Source organism: Pithys albifrons, chromosome 22 (genome assembly GCF_047495875.1).
Source record: "Pithys albifrons albifrons isolate INPA30051 chromosome 22, PitAlb_v1, whole genome shotgun sequence".
Taxonomy (NCBI): Eukaryota; Metazoa; Chordata; class Aves; order Passeriformes; family Thamnophilidae; genus Pithys; species Pithys albifrons.
The window spans coordinates 3259813-3277908 of NC_092479.1; the positions used below are offsets into that span (position 1 = coordinate 3259813).

The following is an 18096-nucleotide window of genomic DNA, read 5'->3' on the forward strand; positions in this document are numbered from 1 at the left end:
CCACAGAAACTGGGATGTGTTCATTGGGATTGGGATGTGTCCATTGGGATTGGGATGTGTCCATAGGGATGTTTGGGATGTGTCCATAGGGATGTTTGGGATGTTTGGGATGTATCCATAGGGATGTTATAGGCAGTTCAATGCCTCCCTGCCATCCCATCCCGTCAGATCTCGGAAGCTCAGCAGGGTCAGCCCCGGATTAGTACTTGGATGGGAGACCTGCTGGGCAATGCCGGGTGCTGTAGGTTCTAGTCCTGAGGATTTCACTGTCCCTGTCCAAGCTCGCTCGGCCGTGGCAGATGAACCTCAGGACTGAAACGGTGGGGCCAGTTCTGTGCTCGCTGAGCCTCACCTGAAATCCACTGCACAGGCTGGAAGGGCACCCACGTGGGGACAGCCCTGCCCAAATCCTCGTTTGAGCCACACACACACACACATAGGGATGTTTGGGATGTGTCCATAGGGATATCTGGGATGTGTCCATAGGGATGTTTGGGATGTGTCCATAGGGATGTTTGGGATGTGTCCATAGGGATATCTGGGATGTGTCCATAGGGATGTTTGGGATGTGTCCATAGGGATGTTTGGGATGTGTCCATAGGGATGGGAATGTTTGGGATATTTGGGATGTGTCCCTAGCGATGGGGATGTTTGGGATGTGCCCATAGGGATGTTTGGGATGTGTCCCTAGGGATGGGGATGTTTGCGATGTATCCATAGGGATGTTTGGGATGTGCCCATAGGGATGTTTGGGCAGTGCCGGGGCCGTGCCGGGGCTGAGGCTGGGGCGGTGCCGAGGCTGAGGTTGGGGCGGGGCCGGGGCCGGGGCCGGGGCCGGGGCCGTGCCGGGGCTGGGGCGGGGCCGGGGCCGGGGCCGGGGCCGGGGCCGGGGCCGTGCCGGGGCTGAGGCTGGGGCGGTGCCGAGGCGGAGGCCGTGCCGGGGCTGAGGCTGGGGCGGTGCCGGGGCTGAGGTTGGGGCGGGGCCGGGGCCGGGGCCGGGGCCGGGGCCGTGCCGGGGCTGGGGCGGGGCCGGGGCCGGGGCCGGGGCCGGGGCCGGGGCCGTGCCGGGGCTGAGGTTGGGGCGGTGCCGAGGCGGAGGCCGTGCCGGGGCTGAGGCTGGGGCGGTGCCGGGGCTGAGGTTGGGGCGGGGCCGGGGCCGGGGCCGGGGCCGTGCCGGGGCTGAGGCTGGGGCGGTGCCGAGGCTGAGGCTGGGGCGGTGCCGGGGCTGAGGCCGTGCCGGGGCTGGGGCGGTGCCGGGGCTGAGGCTGGGGCGGGACCAGGGCCGGTGCCGGGGCTGAGGCTGAGGCCGTGCCGGGGCTGGGGCGGTGCCGGAGCTGGGGCGGTGCCGGAGCTGGGGCGGTGCCGGCGCGGCCCCTCCCGCCGCTGCCGCCGGCGGATCGCGGGGCGGGCCGGGCCGAGCCGGGCGCAGGTGAGGGGGCCGAGCGGGCGGGGAGGGCAGCGGCGGGGCTGATGCCGATGCCGATGCCGATGCCGCTGCCGGTGCCGGTGCTGGTGCCGGTGCCGGTGCCGCTGCCGATACCGCTGCCGGTGCCTCTGTCGGTGCCGTGGGGATCTCGGTCCGAAGGGCCCGGCGCTGTGAGGGCCCCGCGGCGCTGGCGCGGCTCGTTCTCGGCTCACACACAAAGGCTGCGGAGGCTCCGGAGCAGGGCCAGGGACTGATGATGACTGTGGTGATTTTGCAGCCCTGGGTTCGCAGGGAAACGCGAAGCAGGTTGTGCTAAAAGCAAAGGTGACAGCAGCGCTGAGATGCTGAGATGGGCGGGAGGGCCGGGCCCGCTGCGGGCGCGCTGCGTGTGCGGGAGCGGCACGGCCTGGCAGGGCTGGTACAGCAAACGGGCACTGTCAGAAAGCACAAATAACCACTGGCAGTGAAAGCGCTGCCACACTAAAGAAGAGCTTTCCTGCTTTTACGCCGCTGGTAGATTCGCCTGAGGACAGGTTTGAAATGTGTTCCTGGGAACGGTTCAGAGGTTGAGGGAAATGGGTGATGAGGAAATGTAGGCTCAGTTCGTAGTTTTGCACTGACTTTCTGCTGGGCTGGTGACATACTTATTGACATACTTTCAATAACAGCCCTTCATTCCAAGGAGTTGCAGATCACTGAGTGTTTGTGAGCCTTGCATAGGGGTTTGGTTTTTCTATCACTAAAACCTTATGACTTGCAATACAATCTTTTTGTAATACACAGTAAAGGCCTTTGACACTGTCTTCCATAATATACTCCTGGAAAAGCTGGTAGCCCATGGCCTGGACAAGTGTACCCTCTCCTGGATTAGGAGCTGGCTGGAGGGTCGGGCCCAGAGAGTGCTGGTGAATGGAGCTGCATCCAGCTGGTCACCAGTGGTGTTCCCCAGGGGTCTGTGTTGGGTCCAGTCCTGTTTAACATCTTTATTGATGATTTAGATGAGGGGATTGAGTCCATCATCAGCAAATTTGCTGATGACACCAAGCTGGGAGGGAGTGTCGACCTGCTGGAAGGCAGGAGGGCTCTGCAGAGGGATCTGGAGAGACTTGAGGGATGGGCTGATTGCAGTGGGATGAAATTCAACAAGGCCAAGTGCAGGTCCTGCCCTTTGGCCACCCCAAGCCCCTGCAGCGCTCCAGGCTGGGCACAGAGTGGCTGGAGAGCAGCCAGGCAGAGGGACCTGGGGGGACTGAGGGACAGGAAGCTCAACAGGAGCCACCAGTGTGCCCAGGTGGCCAAGAAGGCCAATGGGATCCTGGCCTGGATCCAAACTAGCGTGGCCAGCAGGCCCAGGGCAGTGACCCTTCCCCTGGACTCTGCCTTGGGGAGGCCACACCTTGAGTGTTGTGTTCAGTTCTGGGGCCCTCAGGTCAGAAAGGATATTGAGGGGCTGGAGCGAGTCCAGAGAAGAGCAACGAGGCTGGAGAAGGGACTGGAGCACAAGTGCTGTGGGGAGAGGCTGAGGGAGCTGGGGGTGTTCAGCCTGGAGAAGAGGAGGCTCAGAGGTGACCTCAGCACTGTCTGGAACTGCCTGAAGGGAAGTTCTGGCCAGGTGGGGGTTGGTCTCTTCTCCCAGGCACTCAGCAATAGGACAAGAGGGCACGATGGGCTCAAGCTCTGCCAGGGGAAATTGAAGTTGGAGATCAGGAGGAAATTCTTTGCAGAGAGAGTGCTCAGGGATTGGAATGGGCTGCCCAGAGAGGGGGTGGATTCCCCATCCCTGGAGTGTTTTCAGCTGAGCTTGGCTGTGGCACTGAGTGCCATGATCTGGTAAAGGGACTGGAGTTGGACCAAGGGTTGGACTCATGATCTGGGAGGTCTTTTCCAACCCAATCGATTCTATGATTCTAAGACAAAGAAGGATTAGTATGAAGTGAAACTAATAATGAGTATAAGGAGGTAACACCCTGTGTGAAAAGGACAAGGTATAATAGTGGTGAAGGGGCTGCTGGCACAGCTGCATTGTCATGTCTCTGTGAAAGGGTTGTTAGAGTGACTGTTGTGAATCTGACTAGGTTTCCATTATGTCTTTTTTTAGGTATCTGTCCTCAGTTTTTAACCAATTCTCACCATGAGGACATTACTTTGTCCATAAGGCTGATAAAGGTACTCCTGCAAAGTAAGTACTCTCTGAGAGACTTAGTTAAGAAGTTTAGAGTAAGTTGCAGAAACATTATCAAGGGGAATGCTGGTGCAAACCTCAAGAAGTCTCCATACACTTCTCCTTCAGTTGGTCTGTGTAGGGGACTTGGGGCTGATGAGCTTTCCCAACAAGATGCAGCTTGCTGGTGGTGCTGTGTGAGATGGGGGTGGTCAAGGTGTGTGGTGGCAGTTATGAATTGCCTGTTCTTCACTTTTACATGATGTGCATCTTGGTCTGAAGAGGAGCAGTCATGAGGAAACCCTCAATACAATGTTAGCAATATTTCAGTAGGTGTCTTCTCACTCTCATCCCTCCTTCTCCTCCTCAGGCCCCAAGAAGTGCACTCAAGTTACCCCACTGCAGTCTCCTGGGAGGTGCTTGGCATTTAGTTTTGTGCTGTGCCATGTTTTATGTTGTTCAGTGTCTCTCTGGATGCCTGTGTGGAGCTGGGGATTGGTCTGTGTGGGGCATCACCCACCACACTTAACAAGTGTTGCATCAGTGTGATGGTAAATGTGGACTTATGGAGTTCTGCTTTTGAGAATAGTTGGGGATGTGCAATGAAGAGTGGCTTTGTCTAGTCTGAGGGCCACAGGAAGAAAGACAAGTGCGTGAAATGTGCCAAAAACAGAAGCAGAAAATGTGAGATTTGTGAGAGTTCTGTACAGCCATAGCAGAACAGCTGGGATTTTTTTCCCCAGGGGACCTGTAATGAAAAAAGTAAGAGATTGTTTTGCTTACTGGTGTGCAGCTGGGGGGATTTTCATGAAGAGGGATGGGGTGATGTGAAGCTGTCCTTCTGCAGCAGCAGCCTTTGGTCTGTGGGCAAGGAAGCATAAAGAAAAGGTCACAAACTGTTTCCATTTCTGGCAAAAAGAGGCAAGAAATGACATGTGATTCGTTTAGGCAGCAGATCTGTTGTCATTTCTCTGAGGCTATTTTGGAAGCCATTTGGCTGTTTTACCCACCACACTATGCACACTTTGGCTCTAGGAGTGATTCTGATGAGCTCCAAGGATGCTGTCCAGCACCTGAGTGCCTTTAATCACTGAAAGAGGAGCAGCAGTGCTGAGGGTGGTGGCTTGTGGGGTATGTCTTGTCTTCTCATGAATTAGTTTGAAAATTCAGTTCCTAAGGACCAGGCCCTGTCCTTGCAATAGAGATATCTCTGCTGAATTAAGGAACATAAACAGGAAGAAAATGGAAGTTGGTCATTGCAAAAAAGTTTTGCATTAAGCCTTGGCCTCAGCACAGGCAGCAGGAGTGGTAGGATCAGTACTGGAAGAATTTTATACCAAAGGGATTTGATGTTGCAGCAGGAGTCTGGACCTGCTGCCAAGCTGCAGCTTTGCTTTATTGTAAACTTAGGCTGAGGTGGTGATTTATCTTTTTAGCTTGAGTGAATTTACTTTAAGTGAATTCTAGATAAATGTCAACCCATTGCTGTTATAGGGACTTCTGGAAAGTGTGACATGTCTGTCTTTTAATTGTTATAAATATTTCAATCTTAATCCTCTGTGATGGTGGACAATACTGAGGTAATCAAGGTACTATCTCTGGTGTCTCATTTGAGCAAAGGAGTCATGCCCATAAAACACCTTGTGTTGAGACATGGAAAGAAGAGGTTGTAAATAAGACAAAGGCCACACTCTGTACGAGTGAAACGTTGAGAAAGGACTTGAGCTTCAGTAAAAGAAATTAAGTGAAGTTTTTCTTACTCAACCATTGTGTTCTGAGCTATTTGTCTTCCAGATCCCTACCCATGATGATTCCACCATCTGCAACCACTCCTGTCAGTGATGCTGCACTCCTGCCAAGTGTGGCTTCTCAGGAGGTGTGGAGATCATCAGTTCCAGGCTATTCTGGGTTGGTCACACGGCACATAAGTCATCGGGCCAACAACTTCAAGAGACACCCAAAAAGAAGAAAACACATCCGCCCTTCTCCACCACCACCACCAAACACTCCATGTCCTATTGATCTGATTGACTTTGGGGATCTCCAGCCTCAAAGGTCTTTCTTGGAACTGCTGTTTAATGGGTGCATTCTCTTTGGGCTGGAATTCAGCTATGCCATGGAAACAGCCTATGTTACCCCTGTGCTGCTTCAGATGGGGCTTCCAGACCAGCTCTATGGAATGGTGTGGTTCATCAGCCCTATATTAGGTAACTTTGCTTTACACCCTTTCTCCCCTCTTATTTTTTTCCAGTACATGGGGATTGCTTTTTGTGTTTTCTCTACCTCAGCTGTTCACAAGTATGTTCCATTGAGGCTAAGAAGCTCTAGCCATGATTTTAGGCAACCAGATGGGAGAATAATTTTGCTGTGTCTTGCCTGAAATAGGCCCAGTGTGCTCAAAGGATCTGTTCTTTTAGTAGCTTCTCAACCTCTTAAATCTTTTGGGAGGGTAAGCTTTGGTTGATCTGTTCCTGTATTTAAAAAATTGCAAAAGAGGATCAGTTATCCATTTATGTCCCTATGGAAAAAAGCATTCAGAGACAGCCTCCAAGGGGGTGTGAAACAAAGCAGAGTAGGATTGCCTTCTCCTGTTTAACTTTCTGAAACAAATAAAGTGTTCCAATGATGAAAGACCATTGACCACTGCTGTTACAGGCATTGGATTGCTTTCCTTAGCACAGAGGCAGGTCTGGGAGTGTGTCCATTACTGCTCTTGTACCCACCATGTGCTTCATAAATTAAAAAAAGCCCCTACTAACAGGCTGGCCCAGATTAATACAGGAACCTTTCCTACTCATGCCTTTATTTCCTGCTGTCTTCCAAGCTAATCCTGCAGGGGATCTCCCATCTATGGTGGGATGAATGAAAAACTCTGGAGGGTGAAGCCATTTGACTGGCTGTACCCCCCAGCCATCCCACCACAGTCACCATATCCTGCCGTGGCAGAGCCCAGCCAAGGTTAAAACTTGGTTGTAATAGTGCCAAGGTCATGGGTTCAATCCCCTGTATGGGCCATTGACTTAAGAGTTGGACTCAATGATCCTTGTGGGTCCCTTCCAACTCAGAATAGTCTGTGAGTAAATAGCTTGTAAGGAACAGAGTGCTTAAGAATATGTGACTGTTGTACTCTGACTCTTCACTTGTGTCAGTGCTGTGTTACTGGTGCTGAGTGAACTGCCATGTGTGCTGGTTTAAAGGCAAACCAGCATGGGAAATGAACTCACCACAAGAGAGAGATTATAAGTCAGACCTAAAATTTAATAATAATATTACAATAAAAACACTGACACACAAGGGAAATTGCTTTCAACTCACAAAAACCCAGCAGTATAACCCAGTGTCCTGGGGCACAAACCCAAGGGGGTTTGTTTGCCCTTGTGCTGAGACCCCTGTGGCTCCTCCCAGTCCAGAGCAAAAGGAAATGACAAACCTGTTGGTGCAGGCAAGGGCTGTGGTCTGGGTGAGAGCGGTGATCTCCTCCTGTTGAGGTCCTGCTGCTGCTCTGGATCCCATGAGAAGTTCCCAAGGTCTTCTTACCCACCACTTATGTACCCTCAGGGAGCACCCAGTCCCTCCCCCTGGGCGGGGACTCACACAATGGGTGATTAACTCTGGGAGCCAGGGGGTATTGAACCGTTGATGGCCCATTAGCAGCTCCGCCCCCTCAGGCTGGGTGTGAAGGTGATAATGGCTCCCTGGGCAGCTGCTGCCAATGGCCCATTGACCTTGGGGAATGAATAGAGGGGGTAGAATACACAGCTTTGATCACCCCCACACAGGGTTAGCTGGTCCCTCCTGCTGAACTAGGACACCATGTCAGTGGGCAGCAGCACATCACATTATTTGGTCCCTGTCCTGGGATGTGCCAGGCAGGGTGCTGTGAGTGACCCTAAAGTGACTGCTGCTGACTGGGGGTGTCACTGTGCTGTGGTGTCCTCCCTTCAACTGCCTTTTAAGGCCTCTGTGAAACAGATTTGTAGAAAAATCCTGTTTATTGGTGTTTTCTTTTTTTCTAGGGTTTTTGCTACAGCCTTTTCTGGGAGCCTGGAGTGACAGATGCACATCAAGATTTGGGAGAAGAAGACCTTTCATTCTGGTCTTAGCAATAGGTGTGTCTTGTAGAAATGATGGGCATAACCCTGTTAAACATTGTGCATTTCTCTTCTGTGACATCCCCTGAGGCTGAACAAGATGCTCTTGAATTGTTGGGCATTGTGGATCTGAAGAAGGTGGTGAGTGGCACTGAGGTTATGCTTTGGCAGCTGGAGATCCACTCATAAAAGCTTCCCAAGAGTCTGAAGAGATAATGTTTTTGAGGGTCAAGAATGTGGGGGGTTTTGGGAAAAAAACTCTCTCGATGTTTGTGAAGCTCAAGCAGTGGAAAAGGATTATGTGTATCTATAAGACATACTCATTTCCCAGGCTGTGTTGATCTGAAAAGAACAATTAGTGCTTGCCACAAGGCTGTGCAGGTGGCATAATGCTTTTGAAGCCTAGAACTCTTCAGGCTTCTTTTGCTCACAAGCAGTGACTGATTTTGCTTTGGTTTTGTTCCCAGGAGCATTGCTGGGGCTCTCGCTTATGCTGAATGGCAAAGATATAGGGAGTGCCTTGTCTGACACTGAGAATAACCACAAATGGGGGATCATTCTTACAGTCTGTGGTGTTGTCCTCATGGACTTCAGTGCAGATTCAGCAGACAATCCCAGTCATGCCTACATGATGGATGTGTGCAGCCCAGTGGATCAAGACAGGGGCCTCAACATCCACGCTCTGTTAGCAGGTATGCTTCCTTGGTGCTTCCTGGGGGATGTGAACCACAAACCCTCTTGTGTGAAAGCAGGGTCTAAATCACTGCTCTTTTCCTCTGTAAGCATAATGACCAAATACTGAGAGAGACAGCACTAATTAACTTTGAAAAACTTCTACTTACTGCAAAAGGCTTTTGTAACTACCACAAATCAAACAAGACCGGTTTGATCTTCTGAAGGTCCCTCACACAATTTATAACTCCTATGGAAACAAAATTATCCCTTGAGGAGGAGGTTTAGCTTCCTGCAGGTGTGGAATGTGCATCTTTTAGTTGCTCTGTTGGAGGGGAAATTGCATACTGGGTGCTGTGATCCCTCACTGCTGTCACCTTCAATTGCTGCACTGCTCTGTTCTAGGAGACTTTCACACTCTTGAATGTGCTCGTAAGTAATAAAGGGTAGTGTTGTAAGGCTCCCACTGTGTGAGTGGAGTGAGAGAGGTGCCTGCTGCTCCCAAAACTCCCATGTTCATCAGTAGTGGTGCAGTGGCAGTTTTGTGTGGTGTCAACACAGTGCTGAGTAATGAGCTTGCTACGCTTCTGAAGTGATTCGGTCTGTCTTGGCTGCAGTTAGATCTGCATTCCTCTAACTGAGTGAGGAAAATGGATTTTCACTTTCAGGAAAACAGTCTTAGCTGAATGATTGCAGAGCCTTTCATAAGGCTGGTGGACACTTCTGTTTACGGCCTGAAATAGCTGAAGGTAAGGTGTTTTGTTCTTGCCAAAGAAAGAACTGTAACTTTTAGTTATTTGTATCATCACTTTTACAGCACTTTCTTCTTCTTTTTGTACCACGTTGGTACTCCAGACTGTCCTTGTGGCACAGGTAACTGTGTCTGTTACTGCATTGGAAGAGAAAAGGATTTGAGTGGTAAAACAGAAATAACACAAAGGATTCTACTCGCTAATCATCAGACAAATGATGCTGTGCTTGTGGGACTGGATAGGGAAGATAATCTTGGCTCTGTTTTTCCACCAGGTCTTGGAGGTGGCTTTGGTTATGTTGTTGGAGGAATACACTGGGATAAAACCAGTTTTGGAAAAGCTGTAGGAGGGCAACTTCGCGTCATCTATGTCTTCACCTCAGTTGTACTGACTATCGCTACCGTGCTGACTCTAATTAGCATTCCAGAAAGACCCTTAAGGTCCTTTAGCAGGAAGAAAAAGGTGATGAAGAGTCCAAGTCTTCCTCTCCCTCCTTCTCCACCTTTCTTCTTTGAGGAGGGTGTAAATGAAAACTTTGCTTCTCATAACTCAGCTCACTTACACGCAAGTTTTACAAGTCCCATTTCCCCCATCAGCCCACTCACGCCAAAATATGGGAGTTTTGTCAGCAGAGACAATTCTTTGACGGGAATTAATGAGTTTGCATCATCATTTGGGACTTCAAATATTGACAGTGTGCTTATAGACTGTTTTACAGGCGGGCACAGTAGTTACATAGCACTTCCAGCTAGTTTGACCAGGCAGCCTGTCAGTGTCAGCTTTCCTCAGGTGCCTGATGGCTGTTTCCAAGGAGCAAACGGAGTTCTGGAGCAAGGAGAGAGCAGCAGAACGTCGGTGCCTGATGGTGACACACTAAGAGTGGGCTCACTGGACACAATAAAGCCACGGTCATCAGGGATCTTAAAAAGACCTCAGACCTTGGCCATTCCAGATACCTTAACAGGACACTCCTCAGAGAATAACAGAAGAAGAAATGTAACCTTCAGCCAACAGGTAAGAGCAGGAAATCAATGATCCAACTGTGTAAACGTGAGTGTAATTAATCTCTTCATATAGTTTTAAAACACGGGCTGCACAAATTATTCATTAAATACTGCTCATGACAGGTTGCTCATAAAAGTCCTTATGGAAACAGCACACCTGCTATGACTTATCAGTAAAATAGTGGATAGAAAGTGAATTATGGCTGGCAGTCTGTCTGCTGCCTTTGCTAAGATGGCAGAAATGGGAATGTCCCACTCTTACCAGGTCACATGTGAGAGGTAGGTTGAGGTTTTTTAGCCCTGCTTTACCACCAAAGGAGCTACCACATGAGAACAGAAGAGGACACATTTTTATTGAGCCTATATCTTCCCTTTCCACAGAAAGACCTGCAAGATAGGGCCAGGGATAGGACTCTCCCATGAGCTTCTCCTTATGGCAGTCATTACATCTGGTTCCATCAGGGAGGTGAGGTTTCCCTTACTGAGGGATAAGACTCTGACCTCTCCTTCCACTGTTGGTGATAACTTGGAATGTCTGAGACCTCTGTATGGTGACCCATTTTTTATGATCTGGGATGAGGTAAACTGTCCTCTGTTATTTTTTGGTTTGGTTTTGGGATTTGTTTGGGGTTTTTTTGGGGGGTGGCTGCTGTTTCTCTGTTGGTTTGTTTGTTGTTGCTGTTGCTGTACTTTGACCCAATTTGTGAGATCAGACTTCATTAGGGCCAGGATTTGACATGCTGTGCACATAAAGGTTGAGCATCAAGGTTAGCAACCAGTGAGAATGTGTTTCAATTGAAACCAGCCTCTTCTTCCTCAGTGTCTCTAAAACTTCAGAATCCAAATTCACCTGAGTGTGGGGACAGCTCCTATAAAATGCAGTGAAATTGATGCATTCCCTGTACTACAATCTGGATGTGGTTTCCAAGTACCCTGGTGAAGTGAGGAGTACTGTTTCAAGTATACTGAAAGGTGCAGGGCAGTGCTGCCATTTGACACTTGTTCCAAGGCTGAACTTACAGCTTAACCTAACACACTTAACCTCTAAGTCGAGATACTCCAGCAGCAGAGTTTATCTTTCAGATGACCAGACAGGTGTGCAATATTGCATACATTTGCTTACAGGATGTTTGGGGGTTTTTTTTCTTACTATGCTTGTTGACCTGGGAGTTCTTATGGTGCAGGTTGCTAATATCTTGCTGAATGGTGTTAAGTATGAGAGCGAGCTGAATGAATCAGACGAGACCTCTGAGCAACCACTCTCTGTGAAACTGCTTTGTTCGACCATCTGCCAGATGCCCAGGGCTCTTCGTAACCTCTGCATCAACCACTTCTTAGGTATTCAGACAGTGCCGTCTTCTACTTCACAGGGAAGTAGCTCTGCACTACCTTGGGTGAATCTCTTGCAATATTTTAACCTGTTGCTGCAATGGCTGCTAATTAGAGAGGACTTGATTTGATCCATAGACAGTTACCAATAAGGTACCTCCTGATATTTAGTTTCGTAGAACACTGAGAAAGGAAAACAACCAAAACAAAACAGGCCAATGAAACAGTAAAGCCTATGATGGCCCTAGAAAGGGAGCAACAATGGCCTAAATCAGTGCACCTGTTAAGTGGAATGTTTGCACCAAGCAGAAAGCCAAGATTAGTTGCATTTCCCTGCTTACACCTGAGACTTGCATTTGCTTTTCTCTCTTTGACAGCACAAATGTAGGGGGTCCTGGAACAGGCCATGGGAGGTGTGAAACACAGCACTGCAGGAGTGCCTGTAACCAGTAATGTTACCTTTATGATGCTTAACCAGGGTGTAATGATGGTTAGAAAGGGCTTGCAATCAATCCAATGTACAAAAAATTGGGCAGAAGGTGCCAGGTGGTTAATACTCCTTGGCTCTGAAAGGAATTAAGAGATTGTCTGCATTAATGGCCTTGATGCTTGTTTGTGAGTAGAGTATCAGAGGCACTCTGGAGGCTGCAACCATGACATAAAGAGACACTCCTTCCAGTTCTGTGTGGGAGGGTAACAGCAACCTGAAATTACTGTGGGATGAGCCACTCTGTTTAACTGAGTGTTGTGTCCTGTCAGAACCTGAAGGCAGCTCAGACTGCTGTCATCTGTTTTTCTGTCTTGCTAAACCAGTGTGTTGTGGCCTTTACTCAGCTTCTGGGATTCCACTTAGGAATTCAAATGGTAAATCTTGGTCTTTAAAATTCTGAATGTCTTTAACAAGCATTGCAGCATAATGCACAGGGGACAAACAGTGGTCTCAGATAAATGTGGCTGAGTGCTCTGTAATACACAACCTGTCTTTGGGTGTGTTTTGTAATACACTGATAACATCCTACAAGGGGAAAGAGATACTCTGAAATCCTGATGGGTTACTTCTCACTTCTTTCAGGATGGCTTTCATTTGAGGGGATGTTGCTCTTCTATACTGACTTCATGGGAGAAGTAGTGTTTCAAGGGAACCCCAAAGCACCTCACAACTCAGATGAGTATCAGAAGTACAACGCTGGGGTCACCATGGGCTGCTGGGGAATGTGCATCTATGCATTCAGTGCTGCTTTCTATTCAGGTACTTGGTACAGCCATTAAAGTGCTGCTGGGATAACAGATACACTTTCCTTAAAAGTGGTGTTTGTGCAACAAGTGTTGCAGGTAACCTACCCTTGGCACAAGTGCTGGAGCAGAGTGTGCTGTTTCAGGGTAACTATATTGTGTTATAACTAATGTAACTGTACTGGGGTCACCTCTTGGTCCCGAGCAGGGGCACAGCGTGGATGGTGGTCAGAAGAGCTCAGGCACAGCAGATATCAGAAGGCTTTGATCAGAAGGCTTACAGCTTTGAGAGTTTATTCAAGATACATCACAGACAGTTCTCATAGCTCATAGTAGAAGTAGATAGTTCCTAGAAGTTCCTATTACATCATCTCACATTGTAGTAGATCCAACTCTCACTCAGTAACATCCACACCTTTTATGTCCTCTCACATCCAACGTGCTACTACATAATTGGTTAACCAATTCACCTTATATACACCACAGCCTCTCTTTGGTCACAAGCCACACACACACCAGGTAACTCTCTTCTCTTAAAGGTTGCACTCCAAACAGCTTTCCTTAAGGTATGCACTCTGTCACCCCCACATAACTGTATTATGTTAGTTACCCAGCCTTGCACTGACAGCAGATGAGGTCAGCAATCCAGTGAAAAGTAGTTCCTTTCACAAGTGGCACTTTCAGTGTACACTGAATCCAGAAATACAAGCAGCCACCATAGGCACAGTCCTGGTGCAGCCCCTCTCAGTGCTGTCCCAGCAGAGTCCTCGGGTGTCATGCACCACCACAGCACTTTGTCACATGGGCACTCCCAGGCCTCAGCTATGCTGTGCCCTCCATGCAGGTAGGGCAGCAAGGCTGCATTGGGGCAGCAGGGTTTGGAAGGGGCCCTTGGTGCTGACGTGCCAGCCACTGATTACTCAGAGGCACAATGGTTGCTGCTGAGATGTGCCTGCCTAACTGCTGGACTGTGGTGCCTGAAGGTGCAGCTCCCAGGTGCACTGACCAGCAGTTCAGGCAGAATGCCATTCTGTTTCCTTGCAGCCGTGCTGGAGAAGCTGGAGGAGCGTTTCAGCACACGAACACTGTACTTTGTGGCATACTTGGCCTTTGGGCTGGGCACGGGCCTGGCCACGCTCTCCAGAAACATCTACGTGGTGCTGTCACTGTGTGCCACCTACGGCATCCTGTTTGCCACGCTCTGCACGCTGCCCTACTCCCTGCTCTGCGACTACTACCAGAGCCGTGAGGTGAGCCCTGGGCTGGGGAGGGGACAGGAGCTCCGGGGACACCCCCTGACACTGTGGCTGTGTCCCCCACAGTTTGTAGGCTCGCAGGCAGAGGGCACGCGGCGCGGGATGGGTGTTGACATCTCCTTGCTGAGCTGCCAGTACTTCCTGGCCCAGATCCTCGTGGCTCTGGCCATGGGGCCGCTGACAGCGGCTGTGGGCAGTGCCAGCAGTGCCATGTACTTCTCCAGCCTGGTGTCCTTCCTGGGCTGTCTCTTCTCCTCCCTCTGCGTCTCCTACGAGCTGCTGCCCAGCGAGGAGCTGCCGCCCGCCGAGGAGCAGCGGCCGCTCTTGCCCCGTGCACGGAATGAATAAACGGGAGAAGCTGCCACAGCCTCTGCTGCCTCATTGCATCACCCTCGGCCTTCCTATTGTGGCCTGACACGCTTGTGTGCCCTCGGGATGGCAGCAGTGGGCATGGCAGATGGTGAGAAAGGTCTGCACTGGCTTTGCTGAGCTTTCCCCTGCCTGTTGGAAGGTGAGGGGTGAGTCAGGAGAGCCTGGCACTGCTCGTCCTTCCCCTGAGGTGATAAAAAGCCTGTCTGTGCCCCGGGCACAGCAGCAGGAAGTGGTGGGGCCATTCCCTCCAGCTGTCTTGCCCTTCCCCTGAGGTGACAAAAGCCTGTCTGTGCCCCTGGGCACAGCAGCAGGAAGTGGTGGGGCCATTCCCTCCAGCTGTCTTGCCCTTCCCCTGAGGTGACAAAAGCCTGTCTGTGCCCCTGGGCACAGCAGCAGGAAGTGGTGGGGCCATTTCCTCCAGCTGTCTTGCAGTGCTGTCATTCCCAGGAGAACCAGTGGTATTGTCCAGCATGAGGCAGGAGGCCCAAAAATCTGGTCCCTGGGCAGGGCAGGCTCAGTCTCTGGAGTGGCAGTGAGGGCTGGGCTGGGCTGCACCCACCCACTGCAGGTACTGCCACTGGGGGAATGGAAATCTGCCAGTCTGGTGGGCAGATGGTGCCATCTCACAGCCAGGCAGAGCCCAATTCTCCCTTGCCAAGGGCAGCTGATTCCTGTGAGGCCTTTGGGAGCTGTGGGTCCAACCTACAGCCTCTGCCCCTGGTAGGCTGGACTCTTGAAGAGTAGTTTTGAGAACTTTATAAAGGCTGAGAGCAACTGGTCTTGCTTGGGAGGTGTAAGCACCCTGTCAAGTGCCATGGTCTGGCTTTTAGTTGCACAGAACTCCCCCCAGAAACTGCTACAAGAAACCACTGTGGGCTGAAAGTGATGTGGCCTGGCTGCCAAACCTGCTCTTTAGGTCCTGGCTGTGGTCCTTGGTAATGTTTACCAATACATCCATATTTCCTTCCACATTAGACTTTTAATTAAGACCACAGGGGTTTGTGATGACTTAGCAGGAGGATGGGCAGTTGTCCATAATCCAGCTCTGGGGAGAAGGGTCTTTTTCCACCAACCTCTCTTGGGTAGAAGCTTAATCTCAGAGATAAATTGAGAATTTAAGAAAAATAATTAGTATGAAAGCCTGTATCACATCCTCCTTGTTTATAGAGTTTTACCTTATGATATTTTAAAATCTGCATGGGGACCAGTGAATAAGTCCTTGTCAGCTAGAGCTGAATCTTCTGTATCTCAGTAAAACCACTAAAAGGGCTTTGGGTTTCATTATCTGCAAGATTTCTTAATTATTCTGATTTTAGAAGGTGGTAAATGTGTGAGAACTCGTCCAAATTCTCTTTAAGGCCAGGAGTTAATTTAAAGTCAGAAATTAAGTTAAAACTGTATCTAAAATCCATCTCAGTCTGTCTCTGTATTTGGGCAGGCAGCCAACCAAGGCTGGGGGGTATTTTGGTGTTTACATGTGCATGGCATCCTTGTAGAGATTATTCTTTAGGCCTTGATGAGGGTTATCACAGGAGGGTCATTCCTCTTCAGGGAGTTGTACTTAATTGTACCCCTAAGTTTATTCTCATGCTTGATCTACAATGCCAGTATGAAATAATTTCTGCAATCTGTAACTTGTGGCTTACTATCCTCCCATGCTGAAAACAAAATACACAATTTATAGGAACATCTCATTTTTATCATCTCTTCCTGTTATTTTTTTATTCATTTTAGAAGCAAGTCCATGTTGCTCAGTGTTGACTTTAATGGAGGAATATAACTGAGATTATGAAGTCAATGACTCAGAGAGAAAGGACTGTCAGACTGATGAGTATATTCATCTTTCATTTCTTTCTTTGGGCTTAGGTAGTGAAATATCTGCAGGAATATCAGTTATGTGCCATTTCCTTGATTATAGGACACCTGTCCCCAAGAATGTTCAGGACAAGGCTGGAAAAAAAATAGCATAAGAAACTACATTTGGTACTTCTGATTTCTGACAATCTCAAGACTTGACTTTGGAGAATTTTTCTTTCCTTGTTGCTCTGCCTTGTAACTCTCCCTTCCTTCTTAAACTTTCAGCCTCAAAAATTATTTTATTTTTTGTTTGGTCCCACCAGCTAATGGGGTTACCAAATTCTTAAAATGTTTTCTCCTCTTCAGTTTTGTGGCCAACATTATTGCACTGAATGGATTGTGAGCACTTTCCTTTCCCAAGTAGCTGAAGTTGCAGATCATTTTGTGGCAAGTGAAAAATCTTCAAAAGATCCACAGAACTGATGAAATCAATGTGTCTGATGATAATATTTGTCTCCATTTCCATCTGTAAATATCACAAATTATGTTTAGTTATAAAACTATTGTTATGTCTGTATGCATTACCCAATAAAGTATATATTACATTTTCTATTTTATGGGATATGGACTTTATTTTCCATATGTATTTATGTTGTGTTACTTACACAGTAGTTTTAAGTCAACATCAAGGCATAATAGCTGCCTTTATTTGGGGCTTTGAGCAATACTGGTGGTGTAGAGTTGCACCAAACCCATAGAAATAACTTTAAAAAGGCATCACTTGCTTATTTTCTTCCTTTGTCATACATTTTGTATTTTACAGAAATTACTGTACACAGTCCCTGTTGAACTGCAATGTGATGTCCACCTTTTGGAATCCAAATGCTTTAAATATTCTGTCTACAAACTGCTGATTAGAAAAAAAAAAAAAGGGGCAGGAGTTTAGGCAGGAAAATGATTTTATGCTGTGCTGCTTTTCAGTGATGCCTAAAAGTTAATTTTTAGTAAGTCCATAATTTTTAGTAAGTCCATAATTTTTAGTAAGTCCATAATTTTTAGTAAGTCCATAATTTTTAGTAAGTCCATAATTGCCTGATGGCAATTATTTGTGGATGCTCATAAATGTATTTATAACACGTGTACAGAAGCAGAGAAAATGGGGAGAGAGAAAACACCTCATCAGTTGTCTCCTGAATGTCATGAAGCTTCTCAGCATGTCTGGAGTTCACTCAGCCTCTGCTGTGTCTGTCAAAAAAACCAGCCTGGTGATTTCAGAACTTCTGCTGTATCTTTGAATGGGGAAAAAAAGAGTCTTTTCAAGAACCAAATAGAATAAAATTGTATGGCTGTAAAAAGCAAGCTACACTGGGAACTATTCAAGAGAGTTTTCCAGTCAGTTTATTTTCTGCAAATCAATAGTTAGTCACTTGGACTTTGATTTACCTGCTGTTATTACTGTGTTGTGCAACATTAATGCCTGATGCCAACAGTCACTCACTCTGCTGCACTAGAGGGACATGAGAACAGCTGGTCCACTGCTTTGTGTGTGGGATGCTTTATTTAATAACAAAATAGGGGTTATTTTAATTCTTTTTTTAATAGGGGAAAAAGCCAGGCCAACACCAAACTATCCAAGAGAAATGTTACCAACATACCTCGTGTTCAAAGTGGGAAGCTCCAGAAAGGACAAGCTGGGTGGTACCTTTAGGTTATGACAGAATAAACAAGATCCAAACCTTTACCTTTGAAGCAAGGAAAGGAAATCCAGAGTGAGCTGGAGAGGAACTTCCTAAAAACCATGTATGGAGTGCAGTCATTGCTTTATAAAAAATGTGATGCTGCACATACCAAATATGTAAAGGGGGAGGTATTAGAAAGGCAATGCCACTTTTTCATAGCCTGTCACTTCAGTGAATGGGGGTCTGATCACCTCATCCTTCATCCATGAACTGAAGTAACCCCACCCTTTCTCAGTATTGTGATTTTGTCAGAAGGAAGCCAGT

General features: G+C 48.4%; 2 protein-coding genes across 8 annotated transcripts; one reads left to right on the forward strand and one right to left on the reverse strand.

Moving 5' to 3' along the window:
* Positions 1–635: 635 nt before the first annotated feature.
* LOC139682060 (skin secretory protein xP2-like) lies at positions 636–2265 on the reverse strand. The gene is made up of 2 exons (XM_071576018.1): positions 2190–2265; positions 636–1633 (listed from the first exon to the last, which is right to left on the reverse strand). The coding sequence occupies exons 1-2, from the start codon at positions 2263–2265 to the stop codon at positions 636–638; spliced, it is 1074 nt and encodes a 357-aa protein (XP_071432119.1).
* On the forward strand, positions 1345–16705 carry SLC45A1 (solute carrier family 45 member 1). Of its 7 annotated transcripts, none has more exons than XR_011699567.1 (10): positions 1345–1429; positions 3525–3605; positions 5382–5794; positions 7604–7696; positions 8146–8370; positions 9377–10116; positions 11291–11444; positions 12508–12684; positions 13713–14483; positions 14569–16705. XR_011699567.1 is itself a non-coding variant. In XM_071575539.1 (10 exons), exons 3-10 carry the CDS (start codon positions 5392–5394, stop codon positions 14270–14272), a joined length of 2280 nt encoding a protein of 759 aa, XP_071431640.1. In that variant the 5' UTR covers positions 1345–1429; positions 3525–3605; positions 5382–5391; the 3' UTR covers positions 14273–16705. The 7 variants fall into 7 exon arrangements, 6 of the variants coding, with proteins under 6 accessions (XP_071431640.1, XP_071431636.1, XP_071431641.1 ...); XM_071575539.1 differs by having other exon boundaries at positions 13713–13918; positions 13991–16705; XM_071575535.1 differs by having other exon boundaries at positions 13713–16705.
* The last annotated feature ends 1391 nt before the right edge of the window (positions 16706–18096 follow it).